At 49.3% G+C, this 20,013-nt stretch overlaps 1 protein-coding gene and 1 long non-coding RNA gene across 15 annotated transcripts in view; one reads left to right on the top strand and one right to left on the bottom strand.

Annotated features, from left to right (window-relative positions):
- Positions 1 to 20,013, bottom strand: part of FGD3 (FYVE, RhoGEF and PH domain containing 3) — a 161,040-nt gene that overhangs the window by 19,232 nt on the left and 121,795 nt on the right. For all 14 annotated transcript variants that reach the window (XM_032164539.2, XM_058445949.1, XM_058445948.1 and 11 more), the window contains 7 exons: positions 14,592 to 14,681; positions 13,468 to 13,604; positions 11,421 to 11,577; positions 7,176 to 7,314; positions 6,365 to 6,423; positions 3,911 to 4,057; positions 2,074 to 2,166 (listed from right to left, as the gene is read on the bottom strand). In XM_032164539.2, the coding sequence (XP_032020430.1) occupies positions 2,074 to 2,166; positions 3,911 to 4,057; positions 6,365 to 6,423; positions 7,176 to 7,314; positions 11,421 to 11,577; positions 13,468 to 13,604; positions 14,592 to 14,681 (822 nt within the window). The remainder of the gene's footprint in view (positions 1 to 2,073; positions 2,167 to 3,910; positions 4,058 to 6,364; positions 6,424 to 7,175; positions 7,315 to 11,420; positions 11,578 to 13,467; positions 13,605 to 14,591; positions 14,682 to 20,013) is intronic.
- LOC116475250 (uncharacterized) lies at positions 2,959 to 9,455 on the top strand. Its single transcript, XR_004249851.2, has 3 exons — positions 2,959 to 2,976; positions 3,413 to 4,714; positions 7,123 to 9,455. It is a non-coding gene; the product is annotated as an uncharacterized LOC116475250 (long non-coding RNA).

The raw sequence follows: 20,013 nt of genomic DNA, 5'->3' as shown, positions 1-20,013 counted from the left end.
ATTAGAGATGTAAAGAGGACAACGTGTGCCCAGAACTAATGAAAATGGGGTCACTTCTTCATAGAACCGCAGCCGCAGATCCCATCCTCTTCCATCAGGATGAGACCACAGAGACCATGGCTGGGCGCGGTAGCTCACGCCTGTTCCGTGTCTCATTGCAGTGGTTGCTGGGGGACTGGAATGGGTCCCTGTCCCCTGTAGGGAGGGCTTTGAATTAATGGGTGCTCCAAAAATATTTGCTAAATCAAAATATGTAATCATTTGCTTAATGCCACCAAAAATCCCTTCTTACCTTGAAATTCTCTGAATTCAGGTTAAGAAAAAAAAGACTAACTAGATAAAGTATCTTTTTTTAAGGTTATTTTATTATTATTTTTAAAATTATTTTTGAGACAGGGTCTTGCCCTGTCAGCCAAGCTGGAGCGCTGTGAGTGGCACAATCATAGCTCACTGCAGCCTTGACCTCCTGGGCTCAAGCGATTCTCCCACCTCAGCCTCCCAAGTACCTGGGAATAGAGATGTGCACCACCATGACTGGCTAATTTTTTTTTTTTTTGAGACGGAGTCTCGCTCTGTCGCCCAGGCTGGAGTGCAGTGGCGCAATCTCGGCTCACTGCAAGCTCCACCTCCTGGGTTCACGCCATTCTCCCGCCTCAGCCTCTCTGAGCAGCTGGGACTACAGGCGCCCGCCACCACGCCCGGCTAATTTTTTTGTATTTTTAGTAGAGACGGGGTTTCACTGTGGTCTCGATCTCCTGACCTCGTGATCCGCCTGCCTCGGCCTCCCAAAGTGCCGGGATTACAAGCGTGAGCCACCGCGCCCGGCCATGGCTAATTTTTTGTTTTTTATAGAGACACGGTTTCACTACACTGCCCAGGCTGGTCCCGAACTCCTGGGTTCAAGGGATCCTCCTACCTCAGCCTCCCAAGGTTCTAGGATTGTAGGCGTGAGCCCTGGGTTCAAGGGATCCTCCTACCTCAGCCTCCCAAGGTTCTAGGATTGTAGGCGTGAGCCACCAAAACTATGTGCCCGGCTTTTTATAGTATTTCTATACTTTTCTTTTGTTTCTCTATAAAAAATCGGTCATGGCTGGGCACGGTGGCTGATGCCTGTAATCCCAGCACTTTGGGAGGCCGAGGCAGGTGGATCATGAGGTCAGGAGTTTGAGACCAGCCTGACCAACATGCTGAAAGCCCGTCTCTACTAAAAACACAAAAATTAGCCGGGCATGGTGGCGCACACCTGTAATCACAGCTATTCCAGAGGGTGAGGCAGGAGAATCCGTTGAACCTAGGAGGTGGAGGTTGCAGTGAGCCGAAATCACGCCATTGCACTCCAGGTTAAGAAATACCATTAAAAATAATGACTAACTAGGCTGGGTGCGGTGGCTCACGCCTGTAATCCCAGCACTTTGGGAGGCCGAGGCGGGTGGATCACGAGGTCAGGAGTTTGAGACCAGCCTGGCAAACATGGCAAAACCCCGTCTCTACTAAAATACAAAAATTAGCTGGGCGTGGTGGCACGCACCTGTAATCGCAGCTACACGGCAGGGTGAGGCAGGAGAATCCCTTGAACCCAGGAGGTGGAGGTTGCAGTGAGCCAAGATCATGCCATTGCACTCCAGCCTGGGTGACAGAGCGAGACTCTGTCTCAAAAAAAAAGGAAACAGGAAAACTTGGGACCAGGAACAGGCAAGGAACAGGCCCCCCCCACCAGGATTTTCCTCAACCTGGCTTCATGTTTGAGTCCCAGTCTCACAGGTGACAGGGTTCAGTCCAGGTCCTGGTGCCATCCCTACTGCCCCCTGCATCCTCCAAGGCTCTGCAGAAAGGGGAGTTGGCAGCAACGTGGCAGGTGGGCCAAGCAGAGAGGGGTGGAATCCTGCCCTTCCAGCCTGGGGCACCAGGACTGAGACAATGCCTTGGTCACAGATAGGGTCTATGGCTTGGAAAAGCAGGTAGGGGTGCCAGGCTGCACAGAGGTGAGTGCCTCAGCGGCCAGAGCCCGGTGTCCCCAGCCCTGCTCAGTGCCCCTTCCAGAAGGACAGGTTTGAGATGGAGGAGCTCACCCACCTGGAGGCCTGAGATGTCCATCTTCTCCCGGACGCTGAACTTCTGGCCCATGAGCCGCAGCTTGGGCACGCAGTAAAGGATCATGCTGTTGAACTGCAAGAGGGATGGCACAAGTGAGGAACGAGAGCTGCCCACAGGCCACCCCAGGGGCCTCAGTGAGCTTCTCACATGGGATCCTTTTCATTTTTTTTTAATGTTATAAAGTGAAAAATATTTTTAAAAGATATGTGCAGTAATTTTAACTACGGTTACATCTTTGAGTGAGGAGACTCTAGTCGCTAGCTTTATTTTTGTTCATTTCTATTTTTAAATTTTTAAACCATGAACATGAGCTAATTGTATAATTAAAAAAAAAAACTTTTTTTATTTTTTTGAGATGGAGTCTTGCTCTTGTTGCCCAGGCTGAAGTGCAATGGCGCTATCTTGGCTCACTGCAAACCCCTTCTCCCATGTTTAAGAGCTTCTCCTGCCTCAGCCTCCCAAGTAGCTGGAGTTACAGGCGGGTGCTACCGTGCCCAGCTAATTTTTGCATTTTTAGTAGAGACGGGGTTTCAGCATGTTGGCCAGGCTGGTCTCAAACTCCTGACCTCAGGTGATCTGCCCACCTCAGCCTCCCAAAGTGCTGGGATTACAGGTGTGAGCCATCACGTCCAGCCAAACCAAATCTTTTGAATGAGCTACTGATACATTCACCAACATGGATGAATCTCTCAAACCCACATGGTGAGCTAAAGGAGACAGACTCATCTCATGGCATTGATATGACATTTGGGAAAGGCAAAATTCTAGAAACAGAGAAGAGATCCATGGTTGCCAGGGCAGGCAAGTGCTTGCCCACAAAGTGGTGGGACAAGGGAACTGGGGCGGTGGGCGGGGGCAGTGATCAAGTTGTAACTTGGCCAGGTGAGGTGGCTCACGCCTGTAATACCAGCGCTTTGGGTGGGCAGATCACCTGAGGTCAGGAGTTCGAGACCAGACTGGTCAACATGGTGAAACCCCATCTCTACTAAAAATACAAAAATTAGCCGGGCGTGGTGGAGCACGCCTGTAATCCCAGCTACTCAGAAGGCTGAGGCAGGACAATTGCTTGAACCTGGGAGGTGGAGGTTACAGTGAGCCGAGATTGAGCCATTGTACTCCAGCCTGGGCGACAGAGCAAGACTGTCTTAAAACAAAAACAAAAACAAACACAAACAAAAAAAACCTTTTTCTGTAACTTGATTGTGGTCACAACTGCATTAGTCAAAACTCGGAATTGTAAAGCAAAAATGAGTTTTAGTTAACGTAATTTTTAAAAACTTAAAAAAAAACCTTTCAAAGAAATAATTGTTTATTCAAGGAGAATTAGAAGCTAGAGGAAAATGGAGGAGGAAAGAAGAACCACATCTGTTTCTACTGTGCCATGGCACCCAGGGTGAGTCTCGAATTACACTTCCATCCCACCTTCCCCCTCCCTCCCGGCCAGGGTTTGGCTCAGGAATAGTTGAAACTGTGATTCGCTGCTACAGTTCTCTGTGCTCTCCTGGTTGCTACAAGCTGGAGTCTGCTCAGTTCTGGGGAGGAAAGAGGTATTGGCTGTGAGGGATTGAAAAATGAGATATTTGCAGCAAATGGGGAAGAGCTGTTGGCAAAAGTTTGGTGTCTGGATGTGGAGGAGGGAGGCTCCCTGTGGCTGGGGGAGGGATGCTGAGGGTCTCAGAGGGAGCCAGAGGCCCAGTAGGAGAGGCCACAGAAGAGCCCATGTCCTTGGGCAGCCAGAGCCCTCCTGGCACTGCCCTGGGCTTGAGGCAAATGGCAAGGGAGGCTCTGTGGCTGGGCTGGCAGGGGCCAGGCTCACCAGGAAGAGGTGGCGGTCCTGGGCGGTGCCGTTCTTGGCTGACAACTTCTGGATTTGGCCCTCTTTGATCAGCTCATTGGCCGGGTTGACAATGTCTTCTTCCCCACCCAGCTGCTCATACACCTCCAAGAGCTTGTGCATTTTCTCCTGCAAGAGACATGGGACTCAGGCACCAAAGGTCTGTGAGAGTGGCTGGTGACCTAGAGATGCGCGGAGTCCTTCCCTGCAACCGTGGCCCAGAATCCAGAGAGGGCAATGAGCTACTGACAAGGGTGGGAGGGAAAACAGAGTGATGTTTGAGTTGGGTATTGAAGGATGAATAGGAGTTCACCATGCAGAGCATAATAACAATGATAAACAGCAACAGAGCTAACCATTGCTGTAAGCCATGTGCTGTTCTACATGACACATGTTTTAACTCACCTAGTGAGGTGAGTGCCATTGTTATCTTCATTTTATAGACAAGGAAACTGAGGCACAGAGAGGTCAGTTGAGTATCTGAGACCCAGACTTGGACAATCCATATGTCACCTTCCCCTGGCCATGGTGACTGGTGGGGTAGTCACATGGGTAACCAGCACCCAGAAGTACGATGGGACAGGGTCAAAGCTCATGGTCCAGCTCTGAGCCGGATGCCAGTGTAGCAGAACGCAGAGCTGAGCCTGCGGCAACCTCGACAACAGCCACATGTCCGAGTCTGGACCTGCCGTGCCTCGGAAGCCCCGTCCTTGGACCTGAGTGATCTCAGTCTGTACACCCTGGAGGCGGCTGGGTTTGGCTGACCCGTTTCTGGCACCAATGCAGGTAGGTGCAAGTGGGCACAGGGTGTAGGGGGCACTAGAGGAGCCAGCAGCAGAGAGCTTAGAGGAGCAGACTAGGGTAGGGGTGAGGGTCTTTTGAGAACTGGGGGAATGGGCAGGTACCTGGTATATACACAGGGGAGCGGGGTGTGTACCTGCCCACTACTGGGGGCTGGGTGTGCAGTTGGTGTGTACCGGGGGGCTGGGTGTGAACCTGGTATGTACCGGGGAGCTGGGTGTGCAGCTGGTGTGTACTGGGGGGGCTGGGTGTGAATCTGTTATGTACTGGGGAGCTGCGTGTGCAGCTGGTGTCTAATAGTGGACAAATGCACGCACCTGGCATGTACTGGGAGGGCTGGGCAAGCACCTGGTGTGCACTAAGAGGACTGGGTATGTACCTGTCATGTCCCGGAGGGCTGAGTGAGCACAGAGCCAGTCCATGAAGGGACTAATGCAGCTTTAGTGAGTGAATGAATGACAATAACACTGAGCATTGACACTTACTGCACCAGGCAGGTCCTGTTCTGAGCATTCTATGTAGACTGATTCTTTTTTTTCCCCCCACACCTGGTGGCTCACAGGTGTGAGCCATCACGCCTGGCTAATTTTTGTATTTTTAGTAGAGACGGGGTTTCACCATGTTGGCCATGCTGGTCTTGAACTCCTGACCTCAAGTGATTCGCCCGCCTCGGCCTCCCAAAGTGCTGGGATTACAGCCATGAGCCACCACGCCTGGCCTTGCTGAGGCTTTTGAACACAAAAATTGCCATGGGCTCAGGCCATTTAGGGCTGAGTTCCATGGTAACACGTGGCCGACACTTTCTGGGGCAGGCCGGGGACCACCTTGTGGGGCAGGACTTGGGGCTGACCCTGGACATGTTGCAGCTCTCACTCTCCTTAGTGTTTTAGGAGTCATGAAACAGCCGTTCTCTGAGAGGTGTGTGAGTTTTGGGTGAAAAGACCCGGATTTGGATAATTAAATGAAACTGCCTAGGTAATGGATACTTAGAAAACAAAGGAAATTCCCTTTTTTTTTCCTGGTTTTTGTTTATTATACACTTTTTTTTTTTTTTAATTTGAGACAGAGTCTTGCTCTGATGCCCAGGCTGGAGTGCAGTGGCGCGATCTCGGCTCACTGCAAGCTCCGCCTCCCAGGTTCACGCCATTCTCCTGCCTCAGCCTCTTGAGTAGCTGGGACTACAGCCGCCCACCACCACGCCCAATTTTTTGTATTTTTAGTAGAGACGGGGTTTCACCGTGTTAGCCAGGATGGTCTCGATCTCCCCTCATGATCCGCCCGCCTCGGCCTCCCAAAGTGCTGGGATTACAGGCGTGAGCCACCGCGCCTGGCTGTAGAGTGATTCTTTTACTCTCCACAGACGCCCAGTGAGACAGGCTCTGTCGGGGCTCCCATTTTATAGATGGGGAAACTAAGGCATAGAGTGCTAAATAATTCACCAAGGACACAGATCTATTATAGCAAGGGGCGGGGCTGTCCGGCTGACCCCCCTGGGGATGGGGGTGGAAGGAGGTGTAAAAGAGTCACTCGTGGAGCCCCCCGAAGGATGGGGGCAAAGGGGCTGGCCCACAAAGGTCTCTGGCCCTCACTCTTGCTGCACCACCCTGCAGGTCACCGCTGGAGCCCCACACTCACCACTTTCCGAATGGCGGCATTGGAGTGGTTGGCGGCTGTGGAGATGAGCTCCAAGGACCCTGCGGGAGGAAGACTGGGTTCAGCCTGGGGCCACGGTGGCTCCGTTTTTGCTTGCCTGAGGGACTCCAGGGCAGCTGCCTCCAAAGAGGATCTGTCTCTGCTCTCGGCCTTTCCCAGGGTGCCTGGGCTACTCTAGAGGACTGGCCCAGAGGAAGGGGGTGACCCTGCCCCCGACCCTGCAGACACATCCCTTCTGGGGCCAATACCAGGCAGGGGGCTCCCACGATCCTGCACAGACGCCTGTCCGGGCTGCCTGCCAGCCACACCAGTCACTGCCCTTGGACTAGGAGCAGCCCCCACCAGCCCCATGAGGCCCATTCCTGGGGCCTAAGCTCTGAACAGGGCCAGCATTTAGCAGCACCTTCCCCAGACCAATGTCCACCCGCATACTTCAAGCAGGGGAGATTTTTCTCTGCCGTCAAAGACACTAAGTCCCTTCCTGGGCTGCTACGGGGCTCACTCGTTCTCTCTCTTTCTCTCTCTCTCCCCCTCCTTTCTCTGTCTCTGTGTGTCTCTCTCTCCTCCCCTGTCTGTTTCTCCCTCCCTCTCCCTCTCTTTCCCCAACGTCTCCCTATCTCTCTCTCTGTCTCCATCTCTCTCCCTCCCCTGTCTCTGTCTCTTTCCCTCTGGTCTCTCTTTCTCTCTCCCCTACCCCCGTGACCCCACGACTCTCTCTCCCCCTCTCTCCCCAACCCCAGAGTTCTTGGCAGGTGCCCCTGCACCCTCCTGGGAGCCCTTGGCCCTAGCTCACTCTCTGCATCCTTCCGGTCTGGGGCGTCCTGCGGGAGCCTCTTCAGATAGTCCTTGAGCAGCAGCTCGTACCGGGGGACCCTCTGCACAGGCTCCAGCATGTGGTGCTGCAGCGTCAGGTTCCCGCATACCTCTTGCTTCTGTGGGGACAGAGGGAGGATGGGGCACCCCAAGGACATGTGTGTGGACACTGGCCCCAACCCCGGCTTCTGGCCACCACAGCCCCAGGAAGCTGCCTGGAACTGGCTGCCCAGAACTGACTGTCCTTCAAGACATGGCTGGCACAGACTACACTTTACAACGGGGGAAACTGAGGCTCAGAAAGACTGACCAATGGAGCAAGGACTGGAACCCCAGGCAGGCTGGCCCTTGGCCCAGAGCTGGCTGTCTTATACGCATCCTTGGTGGAGAAAATAAATGCCTGGACAGGACTGTCTCCTCGCATCAACAGTGGGTTCTCCCCACTCTCACCCACCCGTGGGCCTAAGCAGGGCTCCCTTGACTCCTCTCCTGAGAAATCAGGCAGAGCTTCACCCAACCGTCCCCACTGGGAATCGGGCCAGGGCCTGTCCTCATGCCTAGAAGCCACTCGGGGAGTCCTTCTGCAGATCGCTCTCGATGTAAACACACCAGTGTTCCATCAGGTGCTGAGACCTTCGCATTCCACCCGTGCCCAGCTCTGCTCACTGGCTCCCTGTGCCTCCTCTCACACCCTGCAGCACCTCCTCACTGCCGTGTCTCCATCTGGCATCCGAACCCCAGACACGTGTGCTGAGTGCTGCCACCCTGTCAACTCTGTGCTCCCCACTCGGGTCCTCCTGCCCAGACCACTTTGCCTCTGCCTCCCCTGATGATGCCCACTGGGCAGCCTGTGAGGGCCTGCTGCCTCTGTCGTCCTGTCCACCAGCTTCCCCACCCACCTGCCAGCAACTCGAGGGCCTCAACCACCCTCACCCGGCTCAGGGCCCAGAACAGAACGGCTTCCAGCTCAGATGAGCTCAAAAATGCCTGGGATACAACAGGGTGAGAGAAACCCAAGTCGACAATCTTCATAAAAACAACTGTTTCTGTCAAGATATTCACATAATCTCCAAGTACCTCCCTATAAGAAACTTTTTTTTTTTTTTTGAGATGGAGTCTCGCTCTGTTGCCGGGGCTGGAGTGCAATGGTGTGATCTCGGCTCACTGCAACCTCCGCCTCCCAGGTTCAAGTGATTCTCCTGCCTCAGCCTCCTAAGTAACTGGGATTATAGGCGCGCACTACCACACCTGGCTAATTTTTGTATTTTTTGTAGAGATGGGGTTTCACTATGTTGGTCAGGCTGGTCTCGAATTCCTGACCTTGTGATCTGCTTACCTCGGCCTTCCAAAGTGCAGGGATTACAGGTGTGAGCCATTGCGCCTGGCCGAACCTTTTTTTTTTTTTTTTTTGATGGAGTCTTGCTCTGTCACCCAGGCTGGAGTGTAGTGGAGTGATCTTGGCTCACTATAGCCTCCGCCTCCCCAGCTCAAGCAATTCTGTCTCAGCCTCCCAAGTAGCTGGGATTACAGGCATGAGTATGCCACCACACCCAGCTAATTTTTGTATTTTTAGTAGAGATAGGGTTTCACTATGTTGCCCAGGCTGGTCTCAAACTTCTGACCTCAGGTGATCCGCCCACCTTGGCCTCCCAAAGTGCTGGGATTACAGGCATGAGCTACCGCGCCCGGCCAAGAAACTTATTAATGGGGAAAAAACCCAGCTTCACCTGAGGAGTCCTGACAGACACGCCCTTTATCAAGTGAGTATCTCCAGGATTGGGACGCAGAGACTGCGTCACCGGGCAGGACGCAGGGAGAAGAGCACAGCCTCACTCCAGGAAAAGGCACAGCCTCAATCAAACTGTGGAGAAACAGCAAAAAAACCGAAGCAGGCAGTCTACAAGTAACTAGGCTGCACCCCTCAAAAAGACAAGGACGGAGGCCTGTTCCAGACCCAAGAGGACAAATACAATAATGAGCGCAATGTGTGGCCCTGGGTTGGGTTATGGATCAGAAAACAAGAATGTTATTGGGACAATCAGTGACATCTGAGTGTGGGCTGTGGAGTAGATAGCACCAGGACGTCGGTATAAAATCCCCGATTTTGATCACTGTGCTGGGAGTACGCAAGAGAATATCCTTGTTCACATATTTAGTGATAAAGGGTTACGGTGTCTGCAACTTAGTTTCAAAACGCTCAAAAGTCATCATCATCTGTATGAGTTTAGAGAGAATAATAAAGTAAGCCAGACAAAATGTTAATAATGCATAACAATTTGTCATTTTTGCAACTTTCCTGTAAAGGTTTAAAGTTATTTCAAAATAAAAGTTTAACGTTTACAATATGCTTTGGATTAAAGGAAGGAAACCTGCAAACGCCACGGGCAACTTGACTGTCACGCAATCCTGTTTTGTCCACATCAGGGCTTCTCAGCCTGGGCACTATGGACATTCGGGTTGGAGAATTCTCTGCGGTGGGCCATCCTGTCTGCTGCAACGTGTTTTGCAGCATCCCTGGACCCCACCCACCAGATGCTGGGTGCACCCAATGTCTGCAGATATGGCCTGGGATCCCTGGGGGGCAAAGTCACCTTCAGGGAATGGCTGGACGGTACTGAGTCCAGGTGGACAGCCCTCCCCCACAGCCTGCCTGGCCCTGTGCCCAATCTGCCTAGGATGAGGGGATGCACAGACCAGTGGCTGGCCTGCAACCGGGGCCATGTCTGCTTCGAGTGTCCCCAGGCAGACGTCATCCAGGACATGGCAGGCGCGATCTCAGCTCACTGCAACCTCTGCCTCTCTGTTCAAGCAATTCTCCTGAATCAGCCTTCAGAGTAGGTGGGACTATAGGCATGCCATGCCCAGCTAATTTTTGTATTTTTAGTGGAGATGGGGTTATATAGTCTTGGGTCATGGGAAATGCATTTAAAAATAAGCTTTACATTTTAAGAAGTGGTGAGTGGAGGTACTTAAAAATAAAAAATTCTGGGCCAGGTGCGGTGGCTCACGCCTGTAATCCTAGCACTTTGGGGGGCTGAGGCAGGTGGATCACAAGGTCAGGAGATTGAGACATCCTGCCTAACACAGTGAAACCCCGTCTCTACTAAAAAATACAAAAAATTAGCCAGGCGTGGTAGCGGGCGCCTGTAGTCCCAGCTACTCGGGAGGCTGAGGCAGGAGAATGGCATGAACCTGGGAGGCGGAGCTTGCAGTGAACTGAGATCACGCCACTGCACTCCAGCCTGGGCGACAGAGCGAGACTATCTCAAAAAAAATTTAAAAATTAATAAATAAAAATAAAAAATAAAAAATTCTTTATGGCAAACACCACCACAAAGTTAAAAGATCAGGCTGGGTGTGGTGGCTCACGCCTGTAATCCCAGCACTTTGAGAGGCCAAGGAGGGCGGATCATGAGGTCAGGAGATCAAGACCATCCTGGCTAACACAGTGAAACCCCATCTCTCCTAAAAATACAAAAAAATTAGCTGGGCTTGGTGGTGGGCGCCTGTAGTCCCAGCTACTCGGGAGGCTGAGATAGGAGAATGGCGTGAACCCAGGAGGCGGAGGTTGCAGTGAGCTGAGATCGTGCCACCACACTCCAGCCTGGGCGACAGAGTGAGACTCTGTCTCAAAAAAAAATAATAAAATAAAAAAAAAAAGATCAATGGGGGAAAATAATCTGTGACATGCATGACAGAAAGCAGTTGATGTTCTTAGCATATAAAAGCCTTGTGAATCAAGAAAAAAGAGACCAGCCCTACAGGAGACAAGAGCAGCCAGGGCTGTGAGGAGGCTGTTAGCAGAAAGCTAAAAACAAAAAAGCAATGTAACATTTAAACAAAAATGCCTGCACTAGATATGGAGGGACACTGTGCAATCAGAGACTGTCCTTTGAATTCAGGTTCCATCAGATAATAGCTCGTGATGCTGTAGCTTGCACAGCCTCTTCAGCCACGATTTTCCAATGGGAAAGCTGATTCATCTCTGGGAGTTATTGTAAGGCTCAAAGCATCAACAGAGCATCTGGACACATCCCATAATTTTCCTAATTTTCTCTATGTTCCAAAATTTCAGTAATGTCATATGTTACTTTTTGGAGTAAAAAAAAATTATATATATATATGTATATGTGTGTATATATATATATATGTTTTTAAAAAATAAAACACCAGGCTCTGTGCATCTTGAGAACATCCGTGTCCACACTACCACTGCCCACCTTACCTGGATGCTGTGGATGACGTCTTTAAACAGTGGAGAGCGCTGGGTCCACGTGCTCACCAGCCCCACGGCTCGGTCAAAGTTCTTGACGTACTCGCCGTACATCTTCAGGAATGGGGCCAGCTTCTGCAGGATGTCCCCGAGCCGTGGGTTTGTGTCCCTTCATGGAGAAATAGATCATCAGAGAAATAGCTGGGTGCAATGGGGACTCTGAGGTTAGTGGACATGAACTCCACCAGGGGAGTGTGGGGTGGAGGCCAGCTCTGTGTGATGGTGAGCAAATTGGTCACCCTCTCTGAGCCTTAGCTTCCTCCCCTATGTCTTGTAGAGTAGAAAATAGTTAACTGGGCAATTAAATGAAAGATGCCTGTAAAACAGTTAAAAGTGCAAGCTGCAAGCTTAGAACCAGTGACCCAGACACAGGAGATAGCAGTAGTAGCAGAATCGCTTGAATGATGAACCACAGTTATCAAAGAGAACCAACAAAATACCATTATGCTCCTTTTAAATGGGCAAAGATTAGAAACAATGGTTCTATCCAATGCTGGCGAAGTCCTGTGGAAAGTAGCTCTTTGTAGTACTGATAATGAAAAAAGCTGCTTTGGACAGGGATTTGCAAATAATTTTCAAGAAACAGAAGAATATACTAATCGTCTTTGACCTTAGGACTGTTTCAAAAAGAAAGAAAAAAGCCACAGGCACAAAGCCATCACTAAGGCGTGACTGTGAACTGCACTCATACATTTAATTTAAAGGTCCAGGCCGGGTGTGGTGGCTCATGCCTGTAATCCAGCACTTTGGGAGGCCGAGGTGGGCGGATCACGAGGTCAGGAGATCGAGACCATCCTGCCCAACACAGTGAAACCCCGTCTCTACTAAAAAAAAAAAAAAAAAAATACAAAAAATTAGCCGGGCGTGGTAGCGGGTGCCTGTAGTCCCAGCTACTTGGGAGGCCGAGGCAGGGGAATGGCGTGAACCCAGGAGGCGGAGCTTGCAGTGAGCCGAGATCGCGCTACTGCACTCCAGCCTGGGCAACAGAGTGAGACTCTGTCTCAAAAAAAAAAGTCCAAAGGGCAGGGTGGCTAAGTCATTAGACTCCTGTGCTGTGATAAAAGTTGCAGAGGAGGTCACACATGCACTCATGAGTTAGCAGTCTCCAGGGCCTTGCAGGAGAAAACCTGTCTCTACCAAGCATGGATTTTTGTCAGCCAGAAGGCTGCATCCAGTCCTGACTGCCTTGGGGACACAATGTAACCTGTTCAGCAGCTGGACCATGTCCTTGTACAGATTTATAAATTGACACAGCCTCTCCCTGAGCAACAGGTGAAAGGACTCCCCCTGGCCTCCCATTCCAGTCAAGCCTCTGTGGTCTCCTGGGCTGCAGCCTGGAGAACGGGCTTGTGGGACACAGAAGGACCAGGCTCCTCATGCAGAGGGAAACCGAGCCTGCGAAGGGCCCAGGCAGCAGAGACCCTAAGTCAAACAGCAGCGGCACCCACAATGAGGGGAAACACAACACCCAACGTGGGGAACTGATGAGTCTGGGGGCCAGCCTGGGATGTTTCATGAATTGTGACTTGCACTGAGCTGTCCCTCTGCTAATGAACAGAAGCAGCAGTGGGACAGAGGGACAGGCCACAGGGATAGCAGGAGGATCTGAGGTCCACTGTTGAGAGGGAAAAACAGCATTTTTAAAACAAAGGTGGAGTATAAACTAGGAGGGACAATAAAACCAACTAGCACTATCCACTGTGTGGTGTTTCCAGATGTCAAACCTCATTTTAGTTTCAGAGCCCCAAGTGGGGCGTTAAAAGCCCTTCATTCCGCATCATCCGCTTTCTCAGGAACTAAGCCTTGGAGACCGTAAGTGGCCGGCCAAGGTCACCAGCCAGGAAGGGGTGGGGTCTGGATCGGACCCAGGACCATGCGGAGAAGGGAGGCGCCCAGCCACCATGAGACAGTCCCCCAGCACTTGCCTGGCTCTCAGGCACATGAACCCAGGTCTAGAAACCACTTGAGGGGCCCCACGGCATCCGCAGATGGTACTCACCACTCCTCCGTGATCCGCGTCTTCAGCTCCGGCAGCAGGAACTGCCCGTGGAAGCAGTGGATGGAGGAGATGTTAGAGAATATGCCCATGATGACTTCTGGAGGGATCCCAGCATCCGTCAGCCTGGTGCAGAAAACCTGAGCATAGAGAAGCCCACGTGTGGCCAGTGAGCCTCTTCCACTGAGCACAGTTGCCGCCCTGCTTCGGCCACAGGTGAGGGCGCTTGGGAGGGGCCGCTGCTGCCACCTTGTGTTTTCTTAATGAATTTCAGAATTATTGTCCTCCCTTTTCATCGAACTGGTTCAGACAACCTCATGGTCTAAATGCAAGCTCACTTATGACTTACGAATGTGGGTGAGGCAGGGACAGTCCCCTGAGGGCAGGGAACGATATCTTTCCTCAGCCACCTCTCATGCGAAATGGAAGGTTCAGACTTCCTTTTCTTTCTCGTGAGATAAAAACAGCAGCAGCACCGTCTGTCAAAACCCCGGCTTCCATGGGTGCTTTATTTCCTGTGCTCATAAACCCCACGTTGTCATGTGGATAGAGATGAGTGGCAAACTCTGTCCCAAGTACTTATGCAGAAAAACATCCAGAAGCCATTTACATGCTCAGATCATGCAGCTGCCAAAAAGAAATGTCCCACAGGTGACTTGGCAAAGCCATTTCCTCAGAGCTACAAGCACTGAAAACAAAAAATAAGTTTCTAGGACGGGCGCGGTGGCTCACGCCTGTAATCCCAGGACTTTGGGAGGCCGAGGCTGGTGGATCACCTGAGGTCAGGAGTTCAAGACCAGCCTGACAAATATGGTGAAACCCCGTCTCTACTATAAATACAAAAATTAGCTGGGCGTGGTGGTGTGTGCCTGTAGTCCCAGCTACTCAGGAGGCTGAGACAGAGGAATTGCTTGAACCCAAGAGGCAGAGGTTGCAGTGAGCCAAGATCACGCCACTGCACTCCAGCCTGGGTGACAGAGTGAGACTCTGCCTCAAAAAAAAAAAAGAAGTTTGTAGACCAGACTTAAATTTGTCTGAGTTTTAGTATTTAAGTCATTCATACTGCACCTATAATGCCCAGCCAATGCTAAGAGATACTGAAACTGCCCCTAAGCCATGTGGGCTACCTGGTCCAGCAGGTGCAGCCGCTTCACATAGGTCTCCTCGGTGTGCAGGAGCTCCTGGGCAATGTGGAGAAGCTTCTGGGGGCCAGAGTGCTGCGGAGAGAAGAGATGCAGCTCACCTGGGGAAGATGAGCCTTGGGGAATCAGCACCTAACGGGCTGCCACTATGTGCAGGAGAACCAGGGGCCACGGGGGCAGCAGGAGGCCACTGGGGCAGGAGGAGGGGCAGGAGGGGCCACTGTGATGGCAATGTGGTGCTCAGTTCTCATAGATGGGCCTTTGACTACAGAGCAGTTGCAGCGACCACATCAAAATATATTGCACGGTGATGTCAGCAAGATGATGGACTAAACAGCTCTCGGCCCTCCTTCTGCTCAGAGACATAAGGTTAACAACAATATATGGGCCAGAACACCTGTGTGAGAATTCCAGAGACCAGCTGAGAAGCTACAGCACCCAAGCCATTATAAAGCCAAGAAAAGATTTCAGTAAAAGGTGTAGGGAAATTGGTGATGTTTGGCAGGCTTGTCTTAGTCCATTTTACCCGCTCTACATGCGTACCACCGTGTCCAGCTAGTTTTTTTCTATTTTCGTTTTGTAGAGATGAGGTTTTGCCATGTTGCCCAGGCTGGTCTTGAACTCCTGGACTCAACCTATCTGCCCGCCTCAGCCTCCCAAAGTGCTGAGATTACAGGTGTGAGCCACCGTGCCTGGCCTCCTCCTGTTTTTGACATTGGGCAGGCTAACAAACCTCTGTAACTTTCAGTGACCCCAAATGCAAAACAGCAGTGTCACCACCTAGTACCTACATCACAGGGATGTTATGAGGATGGAGTGGAACAACACACATGAAACACTTCATGCAGGACAGGGCACAGAGTATGAGCTAATCAAAGCTGGAAATCATCACTATGGAAGTTTTCACTGAAAATGCCTGAGACTGGGTAATTTCTAAACAAAAGAAGTTTATTTCTCAAAGTTCTGAGGGTTGATCTCTGCTTCCAAGATGGTGGCCTGAACACTATCCCCTCACATAGTGGAAGCAGTAGAAGAGAAAAAGGGAGATGAAGGCTGTGTCCTCACATGGTGGAAGAGCAGAGAGCAAACCCATGAACTTTCTCTTTTATAAAAACCCTAATGCTATTCATGATGGCTCTGACCTCATGACTTAATTACCTCCTGAAGGCCCTATTGTGGCAGGCCAATTCTCCCTGACAATCACACAGACAGGCCTGTGTGACTGTCACACAGACAGGCCTGTGTGACAGTCACACAGACAGATTTCCACAGCATGGCCTTAACATGGAGCAAGTAGTTAAACCTAGGGAAATCAGTGCCCAGACATTAAAGCTAGAAATGAAACACGGTCAGTAGGAGCCTTGTGTAAGCTTCTCCCTAACCTGGAGCAAGTCAAAATAATGGAGGCAGTTTTACATTCCTAGTACCAGGACCCCATCTTGGGTCAACGGAATCTGAGACAAGTCAAGGTAACAGAGGCAGCTGTTTGAATAGATTCATTGGAGAGTCTAAGGCAGCTCTCCAGACCAAGCTGTAAAGGAGACAAGATAGAAATAATCACTCCAGTACCACAGTAGACAGACCTTGAAGGTACTGCGGCTCTTTTAATCAGACTTAGCAAGCATTTTTTGCCTCTGACCTTCTAGTTGAAACAAAATTAGCTACAAAGAAACAGAAAAATGTAGCCCAATCAAAGGAAAAAAAATAAAAAACTCCAAAACTGATCCTAAGGAAACACAGATCTATGAGCTGCTTGAAAAAAACAATCGAAATAGTTGTCATAAAGATACTCTATGAGATAAAAGAGAACAGATAGATGACTTTAAAAAATCAGGAATGATGCATGAACAAAGTGAGAATATCAACAAAGAGATAGAAACTATTAAAAAGGACAAACCAGACATTCTGGAGATGAAATACACTTTAATTGAACCGAGAAATTTTTAAGAGGGGTTTGACAGCAGACTTGATCAGGCAGAAGAAAATGTCGGCAAACTTGAAAAGAGGTCATTTGAAATCATAGAGTCAGATAAGAAAAAAAAAAAAAGAGCAAGGAGAGCCTAAGGGATGTATGGGCCACTATCAAGTAGATCAATATATGCACATGTAAGTTCCAAAGGAGAAGAGAGAGAATGGGGCAAATAGTTTATTTACAGAAATAATGGCTGAAAATTTCCCAAATTTGAGGAAAGCAATGGACTTAAAAGTTCAAGAATCTCAAAGACCTCCAACTGGGGTAAATCAACAGAGAACAATACCAAGACACATTATAATTATATAACTGTCTAAAGTCAAACACAAAGAAAATCTTGAAAACAGCAAGAGAAAAATAATTTGTCTCATGTAAGGGGTCTTCCATAAGATTATGAGAGGATTTGTCAGTGGTAACTTTGCAAACCAGAAGGCAGAGGGAGGATACATTCAAAGTGCTGAAAGAAAAAAAACTGTCAACAAAGAATATTGTATTTGACAAAATTGTTCTTTAAAAATGGAGGAATAAACACTTTTCCAGTTAAACAAAAGCTGAGGGAGTTCTTTGCCATTAAATGTGCTCTAAAATAAAAAAGATTAAGGAGTACTTTATGATGAAACAAAAGGATGGTAAAAAGCAACATGAAACAACAGGATAATATAAGGTTCTTCAGTAAAGGTGAACACATGGATAATACAATAATTTGTACTATTATCCTTTTGGTGCATAGAATTTAAATCACAAAAACATTTAAACATTTAAATCTATATGAATAAATAAAGATGAATTCAGGACATCAATCAGAGCAGGGAGAGGGAGGTGGAATTGTAAAAGAGTAGAGTTTTTGCATGTGATTGAAGTTGTTATTAGTTTAAAATAGAATGCTATAACTTTAAAATGTTTTATGTAATTGCAATGGTAAGCACAAATAAAATATCTATAGATAAAAAAGGAAATGAGAAAGAAATAAAAGCATATCACTACAAAAAAAAAATCAATGAAACACAAAGAAAGATAGTAAGAGAGTAAAGGAGGGACACAAAAAACCTGTAAGACATCCAGAAAACAACCAAATGGCAGTAGTAGGTCCTTTCCTATCAGTAACTACTTTAAATGTAAATGGATTAAACTTCCCAATCAAAAGACATATTGGCAGCCAGGCGTGGTGGCTGACACCTGTAATCCCAGCACTTTGAGAGGCCAAGGCGGGGGGATCATGAAGTCAGGAGTTTGAAACAAGCCTGACCAACATGGTAAAACCCCATCTCTACTAAAAATACAAAAATTAGCTGGGCGTGGTGGTGGGCACCTGTAATCCCAGCTAGTTAGGAGGCTCAGGCAGGAGAATTGCTTGAACCTAGGAGGTGGAAGTTACAGCGAGCTGAGATTGTGCCACTGCACTCCAGCCGGGGAAACAGAGCGAGACTGTCTTAAAAAAAAAAAAAAGAGGTTCCAAGATGGCCGAATAGGAAAAGCTCCAGTCTGCAGCTCCCAGCGTGAGTGATGCATTAGACGGCTGATTTCTGAGGTACTGGGTTGATCTCACTAGGGCTTGACAGACAGTGGGTGCAGCCCACGGAGCAGGGTGGGCCATTGCCACACCTGGGAAGCGCAAGGGGTTGGGGAATTACCTTTCCTAGCAAAGGGAAGCCGTGACGGATGGTACCTGGAAAATCGACACACTCCCACCCTAATACTGTGCTTTTCCAATGGCCTTAGCAAACGGCACACCAGGAGATTATATCCCACACCTGGCTCAGAGGGTCCCATGCCCACGGAGCCTCGCTCACTGCTTGCACAGCAGTCTGAGATCGAACTGCAAGGCAGCAGCGAGGCTGGGGGAGGGGCGTCCGCCATTGCTGAGGCTTGAGTAGGTAAACAAAGCGGCTGGAAAACTTGAACTGGGTGGAGCCCACCACAGCTCAAGGAAGCCTACCTGCCTCTGTAGACTCTACCTCTGGGGGTAGGGCATAGCTGAACAAAAGGCAGTAGAAACTTCTGCAGACTTAAACATCCCTGTCTGACAGCTTTGAAGAGGGTAGTGCTTCTCCCAGCACGGAGTTTGAGATCTGAGAACGGACAGACTGCCTCCTCAAGTGGGTCCCTGAGCCCTGAGTAGCCTAACTGGGAGACACCTCCCAGTGGGGGCCGACTGACACCTCATACAGCCGGGTGCCCCTCTGAGACAAAGCTTCCAGAAGAAGGATCAGATGGCAACATTTGCTGTTATGCAATATTTGCTGTTCTGCAGCCTCCGCTTGTGAAACCCAGGCAAACAGGGAGTGGACCTCCAGCAAACTCCAACAGACCTGCAGCTGAGGGTCTTGACTGTTAGAAAGAAAACTAACAAACAGAAAGGACATCTACACCAAAACCCCATCTGTATGTCACCATCATCAAAAACCAAAGGTAGATAAAACCACAAAGATGGGGAGAAACCAGAGCAGAAAAGCTGAAAATTCTGAAAATCAGAGCACCTCTTCTCCTCCAAAGGAATGCAGCTCCTTGCCAGCAACGGAACAAAGCTGGAAGGACAATGACTTTGGCGAGTTGACAAAAGTAAGCTTCAGATGATTGGTAATAACAAACTTCTCCGAGCTAAAGGACGATGTTTGAACCCATCGCAAAGAAGCTAAAAACCTTGAAAAAAGGTTAGACGAATGGCTAACTAGAATAACCAGTGTAGAGAAGTCCTTAAATGACCTGATGGAGCTGAAAACCATGGCAGGAGAACTATGTGATGCATGCACAAGCATCAGTAGCCGATTTGATCAAGTGGAAGAAAGGGTATCAGTGATTGAAGATCAAATGAATGAAATGAAGTGAGAAGAGAAGTTTAGAGAAAAAAGAGTAAAAAGAAACAAACAAAGCCTCCAAGAAATATGAGACTATGTGAAAAAACCAAACCTGTGTCTGATTGGTGTACCTGAAAGTGACAGGGAGAATGGAGCCAAGTTGGAAAACACTCTGCAGGATATTATCCAAGAGAACTTCCCCAACCTAGTGAGGCAGGCCAACATTCAAATTCAGGAAATACAGAGAATGCCACAAAGATACTCCTCGAGAAGAGCAACTCCAAGACACATAATTGTCAGATTCACCAAAGTTGAAATGAAGGAAAAACTGTTAAGGGCAGCCAGAGAGAAAGGTTGGGTTATCCACAAAGGGAAGCCCATCAGACTAACAGCAGATCTCTTGGCAGAAACTCTACAAGCCAGAAGAGAGTGGGGGCCGATATTCAACATTCTTAAAGAAAAGTATTTTCAACCCAGAATTTCATATCCAGCCAAACTAAGCTTCACAAGTGAAGGAGAAATAAAATCCTTTACAGACAAACAAATTCTGAGAGATTTTGTCACCACCAGGCCTGCCTTACAAGAGGTCCTGAAGGAAGCACTACATATGGAAAGGAACAACCGGTACTAGCCACTGCAA

Source organism: Hylobates moloch, unplaced genomic scaffold (genome assembly GCF_009828535.3).
Source record: "Hylobates moloch isolate HMO894 unplaced genomic scaffold, HMol_V3 SCAFFOLD_10, whole genome shotgun sequence".
Taxonomy (NCBI): Eukaryota; Metazoa; Chordata; class Mammalia; order Primates; family Hylobatidae; genus Hylobates; species Hylobates moloch.
Note: the sequence above shows the minus strand (reverse complement) of the source record. Positions and strands in the feature narration are given on the sequence as shown.